Source organism: Berghia stephanieae, chromosome 4, assembly GCF_034508935.2.
Source record: "Berghia stephanieae isolate SIO BIC M18660-M18661 chromosome 4, UCSD_Bste_1.3, whole genome shotgun sequence".
NCBI classification, from domain to species: Eukaryota; Metazoa; Mollusca; class Gastropoda; order Nudibranchia; family Aeolidiidae; genus Berghia; species Berghia stephanieae.
The window spans coordinates 12,539,377-12,558,215 of NC_088363.1; the positions used below are offsets into that span (position 1 = coordinate 12,539,377).

Sequence of the window (18,839 nt, forward strand, 5' to 3'; positions counted from 1 at the left end):
TCATAACTATTTGAGTATCAGGATGGCTGTGTCTGTAATGTAAACGTGTTGATGTTCATACCATGAACCAAATTGAGCATTGTTTACTCACATGACTTGCCTTTAATTTGGACAATAAAGATTATTATTATGATGATTATTATTAATATTATTATTATTATTATTATTATTATTATTATTATTATTATTATTATTATTATTATTATTATTATTATTATTATTATCATAGGTAGATTCTTAGGGTTACGGGACGTAAAAGAGTGAGGATGGATTATCATAATTGACAACCAGCATAGACCAATATAGACTAGAAAACAAGATGCCATCACATTGAAACATGAAGATCAGTTACACAAGGTATGTATCCAGTCCTCCGAAAGAGTTGTTTTACACTTCCAGTGAGATTGGAATCAGCTTTTGGACACCCCGATTTTGTTGCCTCGTGATTGGTTCTCTTTATCAAAGATCGCGTTCTGTTTTAGTCTAGCTCTCAAAGAAAAGAATAGATGAAAATTAGATGTTCTCAAAGGAAAGAATAGATGAAAATTAGATGTTCTCAAAGGAAATTGTTGAATAAATAAAAAAATAAGAACATTTATATCATTTAAAAATTGAGCGTTTATATAGCGCAATATCCATTAAACGTGCTCAAAGAGCTTTACAATGGGTCCCTGGCCAACAGCTACATTTAACATGTAGTACGGGACATGAGGCCTGTTAGGCGATCATTACAATTTTTTCGGGCAGAGACGCTGTTAAAGGCTAGGTACTCTTTTTCAACCTGAGGACGGTGAGAGAATGTGAGTAAAGAGCCTTCTCCAAGGACTCAACTATGCGCCGAGCGATGGTCGAACCCAGGACCTTCCGATCCGAAAGCGAGTGTCATACCACTAGACCACATAGACATATCATATATAGCTCTTTCCCATGGATGGGGGTCCCGGTAGCTCAGTTGGTAGACCACTCGCTTCACACTCAAGAGGACCAAGGTTGATCCAGGGTGCAGTTGAGATTTTTTCCGATCCCTCTGTCCACCCAGCAGTAAATGGGTAGCTGGGTCGGTTAGATCTAGAGGAGAGTACTTTGCGATAGACTAGCTCCTATCCAAAGGGTAGCAAGCAATTGCAATTGTCCGCATCACGCTATAGACACCGGGTTAAACTCCGGCTCTATGGGCCAAATGGCTTTGAAGGCCCCCCCCCCCCCCCCCTATGGATTGACCGATCTCAGCTCGACAGAGAAGACGCTATCACTGACCAGATACTCGTTGTACACCTGAGTACGATGAGAGGTTGTAGGTAATGGGCCTTGTCCAAGGACACAACTTTGTGCTGTCCTAACTGGACACGAACTAATTAGTGGAGACTAGGTCTATAACCTAATGACATTTCACAAGATCACAGAAATCGCATTTTCCCGTATCCAAACATCATTGAACTCAAGAAGGACAATATGGGGAAGTCACGAAAGTTTAATCTATATTCAGGTTTTCGTCCAAACAAGATATTGAGCACATGTTTTGTTGCTGTGGCAACGATTGGATATTTTAAAAATAATCTAAACACATCTATAGCGTGAAACGGACAATAGCAATTGCTTGCTTGGATATGAGCTAGTCTATCACAAAGTACTTTCCGCTAGATCTAACAGACCCAGCTACCCATTTACTGCTGAGTGGACAGAGGGATCGGAAGGAAATTGGCGTTGCCTACCCTTATTGTTTTTAGACTGTCATTTTAACGGTAAGTACGCACTTGATCCAATCAATGTGTCAGGCGATATTACATGTTTTATTCCGACAGAGACAACCCTGTTCACGACCAGGTACTCATTTTACACCAGAATTCGATGAGAGAATGTGAGTAAAGAGCCTTTTCCAATGACTCAACTATGCGCGGAACGAGGCTTTAATCCAACACCTTCCGATCCGAAAGCGAGTGTCATACCACTAGACCGCATAGTCGCACATTTAGGGTTGTTGTTTTATTTAGTTTAGTCACTTTTGGTTTTTAATCGCTTCCTCTTTTTTTTTTTTTTCCTCTTCTCCGAACCCCCCCCCCCCCCCCCCCCTCCCCCTTTTCAACCTCCTCCCTGAATTTTCATACATGTTAAACAATGTGCATTTATTTGCAGGTCAGATTACCCAAGTTGTTATGGGCTCATTGTTGTATTATTGGAAATACATGCTCTCGAACCAGCGCAAAATATTAGATATTATTAGTATTAGATATCTAATACTCCATATTATCAATTAACATTGAACGTTAAATAAATTATAATTTTGATAAATTATATCTATGCATGCGAGTTACACAGAGCATTTAAATCTAAAGATTTTTAGAACCTATTAGCTCTTAAAAGATACGATACGATTCGAAAATATTGTCTATGACAACAATGTTAAACCAATACCATACTTGTGTTCAGTTATTGGACTAAACCATGTATTCTAATACACGGGGAAACCCTGAAAAGTTAGCAATCATTAATTGTCTTATACAGACTTGCCCAGTACGACGAAACATTCGTAAAAAATACGAATTTTTGGCTCCAGCTACAGAGCTGTATTCTCCTCTTTGACTCAATAAATCTTGTTGAAAATGGAAGCTTTAGTTCCTCAGAACCAATTTTCAGGACTTTTGAGCATTTTTGTATCATGCTGAGGGCAAATTATTAATTTATTTCTGAAGATATTTACAGTGAAATTTTCTTCTGTTTTTCCCCCTTGGAAACTACATACGAATTTTAGAAACATCCAGCAGACAGCTTTGCTAGTGTTGTTTACTGGCAATTAACATTTCCTCATTATATTACAATATTAATTTTGAGATGGCATTGGCTGGGTCATGTGGCCAGAATGGGAAAAGGGTCACTTCCCAAGACAGCCCTGTACTGGACAGCAGATGGGAAGAGAAAACGGAGCAGACTCAAAGAAACCTGATCGCAAAATCAGCCGACCGCAAAAAAAAAAAATATATATATATTTTTTTTAATGGAGATGTCTGGTCGATGCTCTATGTGCCCCAATGCCCGAAGAGGATTAAGGACGTATATTTTTGACCTGCATAGAGAGCAGACAAGTTTCGTCAAGTCAAAATATACAAATGAATGGACAACTCGGGTGTCGACTTGTATGATTTGGGTTCAAGTCCTGTCAAGATTCATATTTTCTTTTGTATCATTTGTAATCCTTTATTAATTTATGTTTTTCTGTGTTTTAAAATTACTATTTTTTAGGGGTTTTTTTTTAGTTTATTTGTTTTTGTTTTTTATTTTCAGCTATGTTTTCTGTTTCTATTTTTTTTAACTGCAGTATTTTTTGATACAGGATGTTTTTTGTTGTTGTTTTTTTTTTTTTTTTTTTTTTGTTAGTTTCCTCCGAATCTTGTATAAAAATGAGCTTTTCAATAAATAATAACATTTTTTTAACAATCTGACCAATGACCACGCACGGAAAGAACACATTCCTATTCCTAGGCTGACCTACCCGAGCGATGACCAACCAGACATCCACGTGTCATTTTATAAAAATGACATCTCTTTGTTTGTATTGCAACATGAATTGTCTTGTCAGACAAAGTGTCAAAAATATGTCATTTTGACGAGGGTACATCAGAGACACGAACTAGAAAGACATTGTCGGAATGTTCTTTCAAATTTGACCAAGTGCATAGACAGTACAGATGAAGATTTGGACTCTCGTGTCAACATCGGAACAAACAGATTTTTTTCAAATATTATGTTTTGATATTGAACATTCCGTAAATCGTATTTAAAAAAAAGAAATTAACTTGTTCCAAGTCATATAATAATATTAAATATTATGTTATTTGTGATAATAATAATAATAATAATAATAATAATAATAATAATAATAATAATAATAATAATAATAATAATAAATAATAAATAACAATAATAATATAATAACAATAATAATAATAATAAAATAATAATAATAATAATAATAATAATAATAATAATAATAATAATAATAATAAAATAATAATAATAATAATAATAATAATAATAATAATAATAATAATAATAAAATAATAATATAATAATAATAATAATAATAATAATAATAATAATAAAATAATAATAATAATAATAATAATAATAATAATAATAATAATAATAATAATAATAATAATAATAATAATAATAATAATAATAATAATAATAATAATAATAATAATAATAATAATAATAAATAATAATAATAATAATAATAATAATAATAATTAATAATAATAATAATAATAATAATAATAATAATAATAACAATAATAATAATAATAATAATAATAGTCTCTTCTATTCGTCTGGATTTTAAATGATGTATCAATATTTTCATTGATTTGTATTTTGCTGAAGAAAGTTTTTTGAGCCCGATGATTTTCGTGTTCGGCATTTTCTATTTTTCCAAGCTGTTCTATTCTATTGTGTTCGTTACTTTCTTCTGTTGTTTTTGTTTTTGTGTGTATTTTTATTTTGGTTATTGAATATTTATAAATCTTGTGATCACTATAGCTAAATAATTAAAATAAAAACACATTAGACACAAAATCTCTCCCGCCTCTCTCTCTCTCTCTCTCTCTCTCTCTCTCTCTCTCTCTATCTATCTATCTATCTATCTATCTATCTATCTATCTATCTATATCTCTGTCTTATTTTCATAATTAGTGAATAAATACAATATTTTTTATGACAGTGACATAATCAATCATTTCCCGTGACAATTGTACAAATCTGTTCTGTACACAAAGTAGAGAATATGTTGTTATTGGTGTGTGTGTGTGTTGTCTTCATGTAGTCTATCTAGCCGTTTGCTTTCAAACCGTTCACCATGCTAGGCCGATAGGTTAGTTATCAAAATTTATTTATCTAGATCTGGAGTCCGTTTCTTTTTGCCCACCCTAGTCCTATCTCTTTACTCAGGAAATGTTGAAGAAGGTTTGATCCGAATCGTATTCACGGAGCGACCGAAGACATCAAACGCTTGTCCGAACTAAGCAGGTCTTTCACGTGAAGATTAGGCTTGTCACGGCACGACCAATGATAAACACATTAACACATGCTCAACACATTTGTCTCTATCGTCTATCTCTCTCCGCTATCATCATCTTTATCTTCTCAATTCAATATCGCACACACACACACACACACACACACACACACACACACACACACACACACACAGTCCCAGCGATACATTGAACCATTGACCAGTATATTCTATTGAATTGACCAATGACAGCTGAGTAGGCGGGGCTTATTTGATCCCACGGTTATTTTACTACGAAAAGTAGGCGGAGTTACAAATCAACACGTGGTCACAGGTAAGAATTGATAGTTTCAACGCTTCGTCGAAAACGTTCGTAACACAATGAGTTCCTTTATCTCCTCTGCCACAATAAAATGCCTTCATTGAATAAGTTGTTGTCAGAGTGGGCGGAGCTTACCCCGGGTCCATTCGTAAATCATTCTTCGGTTGTGTGTGTTTGTCACTAATACGTGTGTTTCCACACGTCTTATCGAGCATGGTAGATTTGCCACGCTTTGATAGGTTCCATCCCAGCACCAACCCAACACACGACATGATATACAACCAGAATACATCTCACAAACAGATCTAACACTTGACTTATTGTCAACACGCCCCCCCCCCCCCCCCCCCCCCCCCCCCCCCCCCCTTTCAAATCATCACTATCACTTTTCTACTTTACTATAACTTTGTTTCCCTTCAATTCCCCCCCCCCCCCCCCCCCCCGCCACACACCCCTTCCCCACCCTCCACCCGACCACCCACCCACCCACCCAAAGGACTAAGACACACACACACACACACACACACACACGCACACACACACACACACACACATCACCGATGCATTTCGTTGTTGTTATTATTGAATCCCCCTGTTGTTTGAAAAGCTTGCCAAGAAGAAGAATGAAGAATTGAATTGTATATTACTGACTGGACCACCTCATGAATCGAACTCGACTCGAACCACGCTCTATGCGTCACACACAACAGGACGGCTAGATAGTTTGATGACCGTACCTTATATCGATGGCGGTACACTATTATTATTATTGTTGTGTGGAATTGTGAGTGGATATTTAATTTAGTAATTTCATCGATATTATTTCGAGACCGACTTCTTCCAACAGTCAATCAATAGACGAGACACAAAGTCAGTAAAACTTGGATACATCTGATTGATAATAACAATAATAATAATAATAATGATAATAACAATCGATATTTTAGTGATGCTGTGATTTGTCAATAGTGATTCGTATTATTAATTAAAATTTGGCAATTTATATTCATACTTAATTCATTTATTCATTCAATACTTTTTAAAATAAATTCAATGGACTTGGCGAAAGACTCTGGATCATAACACAATATCATTCTGTTTTCATGCTTGATGATTTTCACGTGAACATTTTGAAAACTTGGATAATTTTTCCAAAATGTTTGTTTCTATTTAGATGATGTAGATTTCTGATGTTCAGGTTTTATTCATTTTGGAAATTGGATCAAATTTTGTAGATTTCATGTGAAAAATAATGTTATATTTGTGATGGTAGAGATTCATACAATGACTAATTGAATTGAGTGACAAAGACGGCTATTTGTCTTCTTGAGACTCATTTATTGGCAAAAAAAAAAAAAAAAAAAAAAAGAAAAAGGAAAGAAGGAGAAGAAAAAAAGAGAGAAGCAATACCGGCAATTTTTTTGCATCAAATTCGGAGGAATTGAGAAATATACAGACATTCTCATCTCCCAAGGCAAAACAACGACGAGGATTTTTTATGATCTAGACCTAGACGGCACGGGAGTTCATCAAGAGGAATTGGAATAAATTACACAGGTATGCAATAAAACGTTATTTTATTGTTATTATAGAGGAATAAATAACACATGTTTATTGTGTTAATGATGGTGGTGGGTGGTGGTGGTGGTGGGTGATTAATGATCGGTCATTGGTGATTGGGTGAGATCAACGTGTATATATATTCAGGTCTAACATTCGAACGTCATTATGGACCTAATTTAACATTGTTGCAATGGACGATATTTTGCGTCATGTTTTGAGATTTCCAATACAACAATGAGCCCATAAGGATTTGGGTTATCAGACCTACAAATAAGTACACGTCGGGTGAGATCAACGTGTACTTATATGCAGGTCTGATAACTGATGACCCAAATTTGTTACAACGGGCTCCTTGTTGTTGTCATGGAAATACTCTCAAACAGAAAGGATTCGATTTATTATCCGTGACGACAATGTCAATGAATCAAGCCCATAATTGCGTTCGGTTATCAGACCTGAAAATTGTTTCACGTCGAGTGGGATCAATTGGATTGCTTTATTAGGACGATGATCTTACTGTAACTGTAATCCTGCTGTTGGATGGATGATGATGGTCAGTACCTACACGATAATTTGATTTTACTACTTTTAATTTACTATTGCAAAAGCTCAAAATCTGTGACTGGGAATTCCATAATATCTGTAAAACCCAATAGCGATACCCGTGACTTATCATCAGTATCATGACATCATTCTTTGGTTCCACTCGTCAGTGGAAAGGAAAAGAGAATGAAAGACAACAAAGTAAAAACAAACCAAATCAAAAGAAGCGAAAACAAATACAAAAACAACAAAAAGTTTGTTTGTTTTTTAAAGAAAGAAAAAAACGAGCCAAACGATGAGAGAAAATAGTTTTAAAAGTTGAAATCGTCTTTAAACAAAATAAATAAACAAAATGTTATGAAGACAATGAATTGTGAAATATTGGAGAATGAAATTTTGTCCTTGCTTTAAAAAAAAGAAATGCCTTTATCAATTTCTCCTTTAATAATACATTTTTTTTCCCAAAGTCTTCAAAGTCTATACGATGTGTAATGTTCTATATATTAGTGTAACTTTTTTTAAAAGCCTTTTGTTTGTTTTTTTTTTGTTTTTTTGTTTTTGTTTTTTTGTTGTTGCTTTATTAATTTTTAAAAAAATAATTTATATTAATGATTGACAAGTATGTATATAAAATGGATGCAACTGAAAATAGCAATAATGGTATCTGTAGTAGTTGTCTAGGTATTTGATTCATTCAACATTTTGCCTCCTTGTTCCAGAAATGGCTGCCATCTGCCAAGATTCCTCCAATCCGAGTTCCAACTTATTCGGGGCCCACAAGAACATCCAGGGCCCCTCGGGCCACAACTACTATCCTCATTGTGGATACGAGGCCCCGAATGAGGGCCCTCACCAATATACACACGACGGATACGGCCAGTATCAGGTAGGCCTTTCTTTAAAAAAAAAAAAGTGTTTAAGATGGAATCTTTTATCTTATTTTGTATCTTTAAAGGGTTAAAATGTTGGACAGGCCATTGTATATTTATCGACATCTAACATAAGATAAAAATAAAAATTAAGAATCAAAAACATAAATAAATAAATAAAATGAATAATTAAATATATAAAAACACAAATTAATTTATAAATAAATCATTAAATAAACAAATAGATAAATACACAAACAAACAAATTGATGGATAAATAATTAAATACATAAAATGAAAAAAATAATTAGATAAATAGATAAATAGATAAATAAATAAATAAATAAATAAATAATCAAATTAAATAATTAATAAATAACTAAATTAATTAATTAAATAATAATTAAATAAACAAACAAATTGATTAATAAATGATTAAATAAATTAAATGAAAAAAAAATAATTAAATAAATAAATAAATAGATAAACAAATTGATAAATAAATAATTAAATAAACAAACAAATTAATAAATAGATAAATAAATATAAAGAGAACTTTCGGGCAATAAGATTCATGATTAATTCCAGTGGGATAATTGCTATGTAATTATAATTATGTAGTTATGTTCTGTCGAGAACGTCGCTGTTTTCATTTTTTTTAATGGCTATTTTTTTTTTTCTTTAACCCCTATACTCATTTTGCAATGAGGCTATAGCCAGGACTATCATCATCTTTTCGCGAGATAAAGACCGTAAAGTAACATTTCCTCTAAGGACGAAGAAAATGAATCTATTAAAAAAATATATAGATATTATATTTCTATTTATAATTTGAGAATCATTTATGACAGATTTGGAATAAATTTAATCTCCTTAAATTTGACTGTCGATTTATCTCCTTCAGATGACGTCACTCCATCACCAACAGCAACAACTTCACCCTCACCACCCCCAACACCCCCATCTCAACCACCCCCACCACCAACAAACCTGGGGGTCCTACGGCATGGGGATGACCGCCGCGGGGGTCATGGGTGGAGGTCCTACCACCCGGTCCCCCTATCCCCTCCCCCTGGGTGATGAGTGGACCCACGGGTACCTGATGGGAGGAAATAACGGGTCTCCACAGGTGAGGATTACACAGACAATTTTCCATAAATGATCAAACCAGAGCCGGAGTTGAATATTTATTAGATTGTTAACCAATTATCCTAACAAATTTAATTTAATGATTGACTCAATACAGAGATGAAGAACAAACTTTAGTAAATTTCAGTTTTTACGTGGGTTTGGTCCATGTAGAAGTTAACAAGTGGAGTTTGTGAATAAACAAATAAATAGATAGATCAATGGATAAATAGATAATTAGATAAATGAATGAAGTAAATAAATAGGTGAAAAACTAACTAAATAAATAAGAGATAGATGAATGAATGAATGAATGAATAGATAAATAAATATCTAACTTAATAACTAATTAATTAAATCAATAAATAAATGATAATACAAATAAATAATTAAATCAATAAATAAATGATAATACAAATAAATAATTAAATCAATAAATAAATGATAATACAAATAAATAATTAAATAAATAAATAAATGATAATACAAATAAATAATTAAATCAATAAATAAATGATAATACAAATAAATAATTAAATCAATAAATAAATGATAATACAAATAAATAATTAAATCAATAAATAAATGATAATACAAATAAATAATTAAATCAATAAATAAATGATAATACAAATAAATAATTAAATCAATAAATAAATGATAATACAAATAAAATTAAATCAATAAATAATGATAATACAAATAAATAATTAAATCAATAAATAAATGATAATACAAATAAATAATTAAATCAATAAATAAATGATAATACAAATAAATAATTAAATCAATAAATAAATGATAATACAAATAAATAATTAAATCAATAAATAAATGATAATACAAATAAATAATTAAATCAATAAATAGATAAGAAAACTGTTTTATTCATTCATTTTAATATTTATAGATCAACTTGAAATTTAAAAAAAAAAAAAGAAAAAAATCGAAATATTCATAAAGGGAAATAGAGAATCCACTAAAAATAAATTAAGAATTTAAAAGATTTGTCGTCGTCCAGACGGATGAGTCCTCTGTGACCAAACGTAACGTTCCTTTCATCTGACGTGTCTGACCACCGAACCCACTTATGGCCCAAGTTTAACATTGTTATAATGGACAATAGTTTGTTCATCTTTTGAGACTTCTATTACAACAATGGGCCCATAATGAATTGGATTATCAGACCTACAAATAAATGCACGTATTTTCAACCAACACATATTATTGAATCAGAGATGATTGCATAGGTCTGTTGCTAGGCTAAAATTTCGTTTATCGTAGGCAAGTCAGCTTTTGTCTTTTCTTATTTAATCTTAATTAATTAAATTAATATTATTATTATTATTATTATCTATTATTATTATTATATTATTATTATTATTATTATTATTATTATTATTATTATTATTATTATTATATTATTATTATTATTATTATTATTATTATTATTATTTTAATTTATTTATTTGTTAATTAATTATTTTTTGCTGAATTTGTATAGATGCCAAAGCAAAAGGCACATAACAGAAGACTTCTACTGTATAAAAATGAATTTTTTGTTTATGAAAATTTTGTAATGTGTCACACATGAAATGTTTAATTATTTATTTGATTGTTTATTGGTCTATTTTATATCCATTAATTTATTTAATCATTCTATAAAATGCATCATCCCCCCCCCCCCAATCCTCCAGACTCCGTATGGCTATCAGTACCACCGTCCGTCCACCAACACCCACCCCTCCCCCTTGGATTACGGCACCCCGCCCCACCCCACCGATTCATCGGACCACCAAGGACTAGAGGACTCGCTGTCCCCCCAAACCCCGTCACCCAGGGGTTCATCCCCGTCAGGCAGCATTATGGGCCCTGGTGGTCAGGGGTCCAAATCGTTGAGGGCCCCCTACGAATGGATGAAACCGTCGGCTTCTTTGCCCATTGCTGGTAAGTTGTCTGTCTGTCTGTCTGTTTGTCTGTCTGTTTCTATCTATCTATCTATCTATCTGTCTATCTATCTGTCTATCTATCTATCTATCTATCTATCTATCTATCTATCTACCTATCTATCGATTTGTCTCATCCCCCGTTCTTTCTTTTCAACTCTCTCTCTCTCTCTCTCTCTCTCTCTCTCTCTCTCTCTCTATCTGTCTATCTATCTATCTATCTATCTATCTATCTATCTATCTATCTATCTATCTATCTATCTATCTATCTATCTATTTATATATTTATATATTTATTTACGTATCTATCTCTGTGTCTCACCCCCAACCTTTCTACACCTCTTTATCTCCCATCTATTTTTAAAATTTTTTTTTGAGGTTTTGATCTCTAGCTAAAGCAGGACTTTTTTTTGGGGGGGGGGGGGGGGGGGGGGGGGGGGGGAGGGGTGATGTTGTGATTTTTTTTCTTGTCTATTTTTTTAAAATTTTGTTTGGCACTAGCTCTAGATAATTTATGTCACACTTTTTTAGATGTTTTTCTTCTATAAGTGCCCACTCCTCTAGTTTTTGACACATGCTAATAGTATAACCTAACCATCATCTACTAATAGTGCTATGTAGTACCTAACTTATTCTGCCATATTGAACACTCCACTACTTCCCTTCATTATGACCAATCTACCTCCTTGACCACCATTCAGTTCCCCTCTAGCTTTCCCCCAACCATTCGACCACCAGCTATACCAGACCCTCTAGTTCACGTTTGACACACCAACGACCAACACAAGTGACATTGACATGTCTGTACTCACACAGACTCATCCGTCATATAAATGGCTTAATTAATTATCATTATACCCTGACGTCAATAAACATGTCAGCATACACACACACACATATACTCACACATCAACACACACACATCTACACACACACGCTCACACACACATATCAAGACACACACACTCACACACCAACACACACGCACGCACACACTTATCAAGACACACACACTCACACACCAACACACACGCACGCACACACACAATAAAATATCAGGGCTGCCAAATAGCCAGGGCTCCTCGTGGCTGGCCAATGATAAATAGAAATAACCTCACGTGGTCAATCAATACTAACAGCCTGATGACCCCCTTGAAGAGCTCATCGGTATTGATAAACAACAAATTCGACTAAATAAGGGGAATGTTCCTTTTTTTTTTTTGGTGCGGCTATGTGGTCTAGTGGTATAACACTCGCCTTCGGATCGGAAGGTCATGGGTTCGAGTCCCGCCCTTTAGAGGTGCATAGTTTTGTCCTTGGAAAAGACTCTTTACTCACATTCTCTCAATGTATTCAGGTGTGAATATTATACCTGGCAGGTAACAGCCCGGCATCGGTTGGAAAACAAAATTGCATTATCGCTTAACAGGCGTCATGTTTTGTCTTACACGTTAAATGTTGCTGTTGTCTTGGGACCACATGTAAAGCGCTTTGAGTCCGTTTAGTGGAACTCAATTTTTCTTTTTTTTTTCTTTCGAGTTGAATCAAGCTGAGACGTATAAATAAAATAGATAAAATAAAATTCCCTTTATTCATCCCATTGGGGAAATTTTTCTCTTGGGTCTATTGCAAGGGGAGACTGAAATAACCCAGGCGTCAGCCGCAGTTCAGCGCCGCAAATTGAGCGAGGGCAAGGTGACTTGCTCAAGGCCACGGCCATACAACGCAGCTGCGGGTGATCGAACTCGGTACCTTCCGGGTACGAAGCAAAGACCGTACCGCTGAGCCACGCTGCCCCCGCTGAGCGCTCTAATTAATTAAGCGCTGTTTACTTCGTTATCAACAGTCAATGAGTGACTACAAAGAGCAAGGGTGAGTACTCCTTGTACTCGTGACACGTGCGTTATGGGATGAGTGGACAAGGATGAGGAACAGAGTGGGTGGGCCGGGGGGGGGGGGAGAGGTAGAGGGGATGAAGAGGTTATAACTAGTTGCTAACTTCAGAAGTTACAATAGAGATAAGGGGTGGGTGGATGGGGGGGGGGGGGTGTTGGAAGTTGGAGGAGACAATGTTTTGAGGTTTTTATGTACTAATGGTACATATGGTAATGGTCTTCTTCTTCTTCTTCGTTCCCGTCACGTCACATGGTCAGTCCGGTCTGGTGAATGAAGCCCACAGTGGTCCTGAGGTCGTCCTCACTTCCGTACAGCTTCTTTGAGTATGGGGTTGGGTCAGGCCAGAAGTTCCTTCTCAACTTGTTGTACTTTGGACATTCCATTAGGACATGATGTCCATTTTCATTTTCAAGTCCGCAGTCACATTGTCCAGAGGCACCTGCTCTGGACATCCTCCACATATGTTCCTTTAACTGGTTGTGTCCAGTTCTCAGTCTGAAGATGATGACCTGTTCCTTTCTGTCGAGCACCTTGATTGGGTCATTCATGTTGTATTCTGGGTGCTTCTCTCTCCATCTCTGAAACTGGATAAATTTGGCCATTTTGTTAATTTCTCCTGTTGAGTACATTGGGGAGGGTTGCTGCATGCGACTGCCTGCCTTTGCCAGTTGGTCAGCGATCTGATTTCCAAGTATCCCACAGTGTCCTGGAATCCACTGCAGTACCATGTTGGTAAACTTGCTTAGCTTCATGAGGTCTTCCACCAAGGCGTCTATATCATCCGCAAAGGACATCGTTATATCCTCCAGAATTTTCTTAGCATCTGTTAAAATCACTATGTGTCTTGGTTTTTCATTTTCTGAGAGGATTTGCTTAACAGCTTCATGGATTGCATCTGCCTCTGACTTGTAGATTGAAGTGCGAGTACCAGTCGGTTTGCTGATCTCCTTTTGTTGACCATTTGTGTACTCGATGTGCACTCCCAGGCCCCCGCATGTGTGTTCTTTATTGCATGAACCATCTGTATAGATTCTTGTCCATTTTTTTTCAGGGTAGTTTTGATCTATGCACTTCTGTACAGACTTCTTGATTTCTTCGCCGTGTTTTTGTTTTGTTGAAATGTCACCAACGGAAGTCTTGATTTTCAAGTGATTTTGCCTTTTCCAAATTGGTACTCTGATATTTGCTTTGTATTTTTGGGTCATTATTCCGTCAAGTTCGTGATCTTTTTCAATTTGCTGGGCTCTTTCAATAAAGTGGGATCTTTTCAGCCGCCTAGTTTTCTTTTGTTGCGCTCTAGCGTGAAGAGGCTGATCTGTCATTGTTTTCACGTCTGTGTATTGTTTCAAAATTTTTGATTCCCTTCTTTCTGATAGAGATGTAAGTCCTGTTATGGTTTCCATTGCATGAATCGGTGTCGATTTCATTCCTCCACTTATTATCCTCATGTTGCTGTTTTGCACTTTGTCCAGTTTTTCCATTTGAGTTTTGGAGCAGTTTCCCCATGCAGATATCCCGTATTCTAGCGCTGGTCTCACATATCCTGTGTAAGTTTGTTTCAGTATATCGGAGCTAGCTCCCCAAGTTGTTCCAGCTAGTTTTTTCAAGAGTTGTGTTCGCTTTACCCCAACTTTCTGACTGTTGCTGATTTGATTTTTCCATGTTAGTCTTGGGTCAAAATGGACTCCTAGGTATTTTGGTGCGTCGTCTTTTTCTAATTCATGGTCTTCAATAAGCAGCTTTGCTTTTTTGTCTTTTGGGGAGAGGCTAAATATTGTGAACTTTGTCTTCACTGCATTTATTTTCATCGCCCAGTTGTCAGTCCATTCTTTGATATTATCCAGTGTGATTTGCATCCTGTGTTGTGCCTTGATTAAATTTTGGTCAGAGCTAATCAGAGCTAGGTCATCTGCGTACATCGACATTTTCACTCCTCGACATAGTGTTTCTCTTATATCATTTACATAGAGAAGAAATGGTGTAGGTGATAGTACTCCACCTTGTGGGACTCCATGTTTTAGTTTTGCTTCTCTACTTTTGTGACCTTGTGTTGTTACTCTTGCCTTTCTTGTTTTTAGGTAGTTTTGTATCCAGTTGAGCATGTTATGGGATACTTTTGATTTTTGTAGTTTATATACCAGACCTTTTTTCCACACTTTGTCGAATGCTTTTTCAAAGTCCACCCATACCACAATTTGTTTCTTTCCATCCTGAAACGAGTCTTCTATTTCTTGGGATATGTAGGTTACTTGATTTTCAGTACTCCTGTGTCTTCTGAAACCAGCTTGTTCATTTATAAGCACATTATAGTTTTCAAGATACCACATCAGTCTGGAGTTGATAATTCTTTCTATCAGCTTGCACATGCAGCTTGTAAGACTTATAGGTCGGTAATTTGCGGCTTCATTTGCTTGTTTTCCTTCTTTCTTAATTGGGACAATAAAAGCCTTTTTCCATATATCTGGTATTTTACCAGTTTTCCAAGTGCTGTTGTAGAGTTGTAATAGCTTCTTTTTCGCTGTCTTTCCAAGATGGATAAGCATCTCATTTGTTACTTCGTCTGGACCTGGCGATTTCTTTGTTTTCAACACTTTGAGAGAGCTTTCTAGTTCTTCCATAGTTAGCTTCTTTGTCATTACTTCATCTATGGCTTCCTTGAGTTCCTTTTTTTGTTTTCTGCATTCTTTTCTAACCCTTTCCTTCAGTTCTTTTTCTATTGTGTTGTCACTAATTTTTTTGAACTGCTCCATGAATAGGTCTGCAGCTTGTTGTGGACTGACAAGTTCTACTTCTTTTTCCAAAGCGGGAGGGGCGTAGTGATTCGGTTCTCTATTTAGGGCTTTTGTAAGTTTCCAAAGTTTATTTCCATCTTTTTCGAAGTTAAGGCTATGCGTTTTTTCTTTCCATGCCATTTTGGATGTCGTTGCCATTTCTTTTTTAAAGGTAGCTTCTGCCTCTTTATATGCTGCAATATTGTCATCACAGGGGTCTGCTTCAGCCTTTTCTCTTGTTTCCGATACTTCATTACTTAACTGATTAAGATCGTCTGTCCAGAGTGGTATATAATTTTTTCTTGCTCCCCTTGGGATACTTTCTTTTGCTGCTTTTAGGATGGCCTTTGTCAGTTCTTTTGCACTTTTGTTGACATTCTTGGTTTTACAGTTTATGTTTTTGCAGTGGCTGTCTGTAAGTTGTTCAAAGCTTTCCCATTTTGCTCTTTGTGTTTCCATCTTGGGATAGTTTGTGTTTTGTTTTCATTTTGATGATAGAGGTTTGTGATGATTGGCCTCTGGTCGCTACCACCCAGTTGGGGCTGTACTGTTCTATTTATCGTCTTTGCTATATCATCTGTGGCAAACGTAAGATCTGGGGTAGATGTGGTTTTCCACGCTCTTGAGAAATATGTGTCCTCATCTTCATCATCATACAATAGTTGAAGTTTTGTTTCAATTTGCCAGTTTTCTACTGTTTCACCACGTTTGTCCATATCTCCATATCCCCAGCTTTGAGAGTGACTGTTAAAGTCCCCTAGTACCAGACATCTTTCTTCCTGGATTTTTATCTTGTCTAAATGAAGCTCTTTGTTTGGTGGGCAATAGCAGTTAAAAATCAGGAGTTCTTTCTTTCCGATACATACTTTAATTTGCTGTATTTCTGATTGCTCTTGTGTATCAATTTTTATGCCTGCGGTGGGGTAGTCGTTTTTTACTAATGTCATCACGCCTCCTTTGTGATCCTTTCTATCATGCCTTATTACCTGGTACACTCTGATGGCAAATCTCATGTTGTCCGTGAGGTGAGTTTCTTGAATGCAGGCAATTTTGATGTCCTGCTCTTTGAGTCTCTTTTCAAGGGCTATTTTCTTCTTCGCAACGCCCTCAGCATTCCATTGGAGGATTTTAATTGTGTTTGGTGTTCCAGTCGCATGTAACCTTGATCCTCCTCCCCTGGTTCCGCAAGATGAAGTCAAGGTACCACCAGATCGCTTGGGTGGGCCATTGAGGCCCGGCACTAGGCCCGTCCGGCGGGATTCCACGGGCTTCGCACCACATCGGATTTGATTATTGTGACGTGTCATATTGGGATTTAAGCATGCAGTGGCAGTTTCCAGTTTCCTGAGATATTTGCGCCTTCCGGCCCCGCTGCTCTGTCTTCGGCGTGCTGTTTTTCAGGATTTGCTTCCTTAGCCTTTGACCATCCAAGGTCTGTCCACAAGGCAGTGGCGGTTTTGCTTCAGAGTGTCCTTCTCCTAGATCGATTTCGGTCCCCTGTTAACGAACTCGATCTGTCCGGGTTTTTGTTCGGAGTGTCCTTCTCTTAGATGGATTGCGGTCCCCCGTTTACGAACTCCATCTGTCCAGGTTTTTGCTCAGAGTGCCCTTCTCTTAGATGGATGTCGGTCCCCCGATGACGAGCTCCATCTACCCGTGGTCAGATGGTCTAAGTTGGGAATCCGGGAGGATGTCCTGTAGAGAGTCAGTCCCTTTTCACCCCTCCCCCACGTCGTGGACAACACCCACACCCAAGGGTGTGGACTAGGGGAAGCTGAACTCGACGGTTGATTTCTCCCTTCTTCCTTCCTTGTTGACGATGCTGACCGTTGTAGATCATTCTTGGTCTGGCCTCTCACTTACGATCATCGAGACACGCAAGCCCTCCGACCGCGACAAGGTCATATGATCCATCGGAGAGTAATGGTCAATAATTAAGGAATTGGGAGAGAGAGAGAGAGAGAGAGAGAGAGAGAGAGAGAGAGAGAGAGAGAGCGAGAGAGAGAGAGCGAGAGAGAGAGAGTGAGAGAGAATGAGAGAGAGAGAGAGAGAAAGGAGGGAGGGGGGATAGGATAGTGTTTTTAACTTGTTGATATGTGTGTGTGTGTGGGGGGGGGGGGGTGTTTTAATTGACCGATACGAATTTGAAATCAATTTTGGAGGCCATAATAATAATAAAAAAAAAAACAAAAAAAAAAAAAAAAAAAAAAAACAAACGTGTTTTATCAAAACACGGCGGTGTCCACAAGCCTCGTCGACAATATAGAAATCAATAATACTCTTCAACAGTCGTAACGTCACTTCCTTCCTAATGACGCATGGTAACTTAGTAACACTGGCTCTAAACTATCGGAACAATGGCGGACACCCGTATGAAATATTTCTCCGGCGAGCATAAAGGGTATCCAGAATAAATAATACACATAAATTTGATCTTGTTTTGACTTTTACACATTCTGATCACAAGGCATATGAAAATTTCTAGCCAGCATGAAAAATAAAAAGTAATGATTTTCTTTGTTTAGAACCAAGATGGCCGCCGTTGCCGGACGGCGTGACATCAGACTATTGAATCGTATTGAGATTTCGTTTTGTTCCCGCGGTGTCCGAATATTCGCCATTGCATTATAAACATCCGCTCATTCACACTCGAGTCAAATAGATAGATGTGCACGAGGACACAATGACAAGATTTGCTTTCTATTCGGTCAGAGACCCGATGGTTGTCGCTTGACTAACTGCTTCAGTTAATCTTCGGACGCAGAAAGAAAACACACGAACATTCAATTT

At 36.3% G+C, this 18,839-nt stretch overlaps 1 protein-coding gene across 2 annotated transcripts in view; it reads left to right on the plus strand.

The window, feature by feature from the left end:
* The first annotated feature begins 5,895 nt into the window (after positions 1-5,895).
* LOC144970040 (uncharacterized) overlaps positions 5,896-18,839 on the plus strand; it is a 49,193-nt gene continuing 36,249 nt past the window's right edge. The window contains exons 1-4 of one of the 2 annotated variants that reach the window (XM_078909236.1): positions 5,896-6,890; positions 8,159-8,325; positions 9,213-9,437; positions 11,134-11,383. In XM_078909236.1, the coding sequence (XP_078765362.1) occupies positions 8,161-8,325; positions 9,213-9,437; positions 11,134-11,383 (640 nt within the window). In that variant the 5' untranslated portion in view covers positions 5,896-6,890; positions 8,159-8,160. The other variant, XM_078909235.1, reaches the window with a different exon arrangement.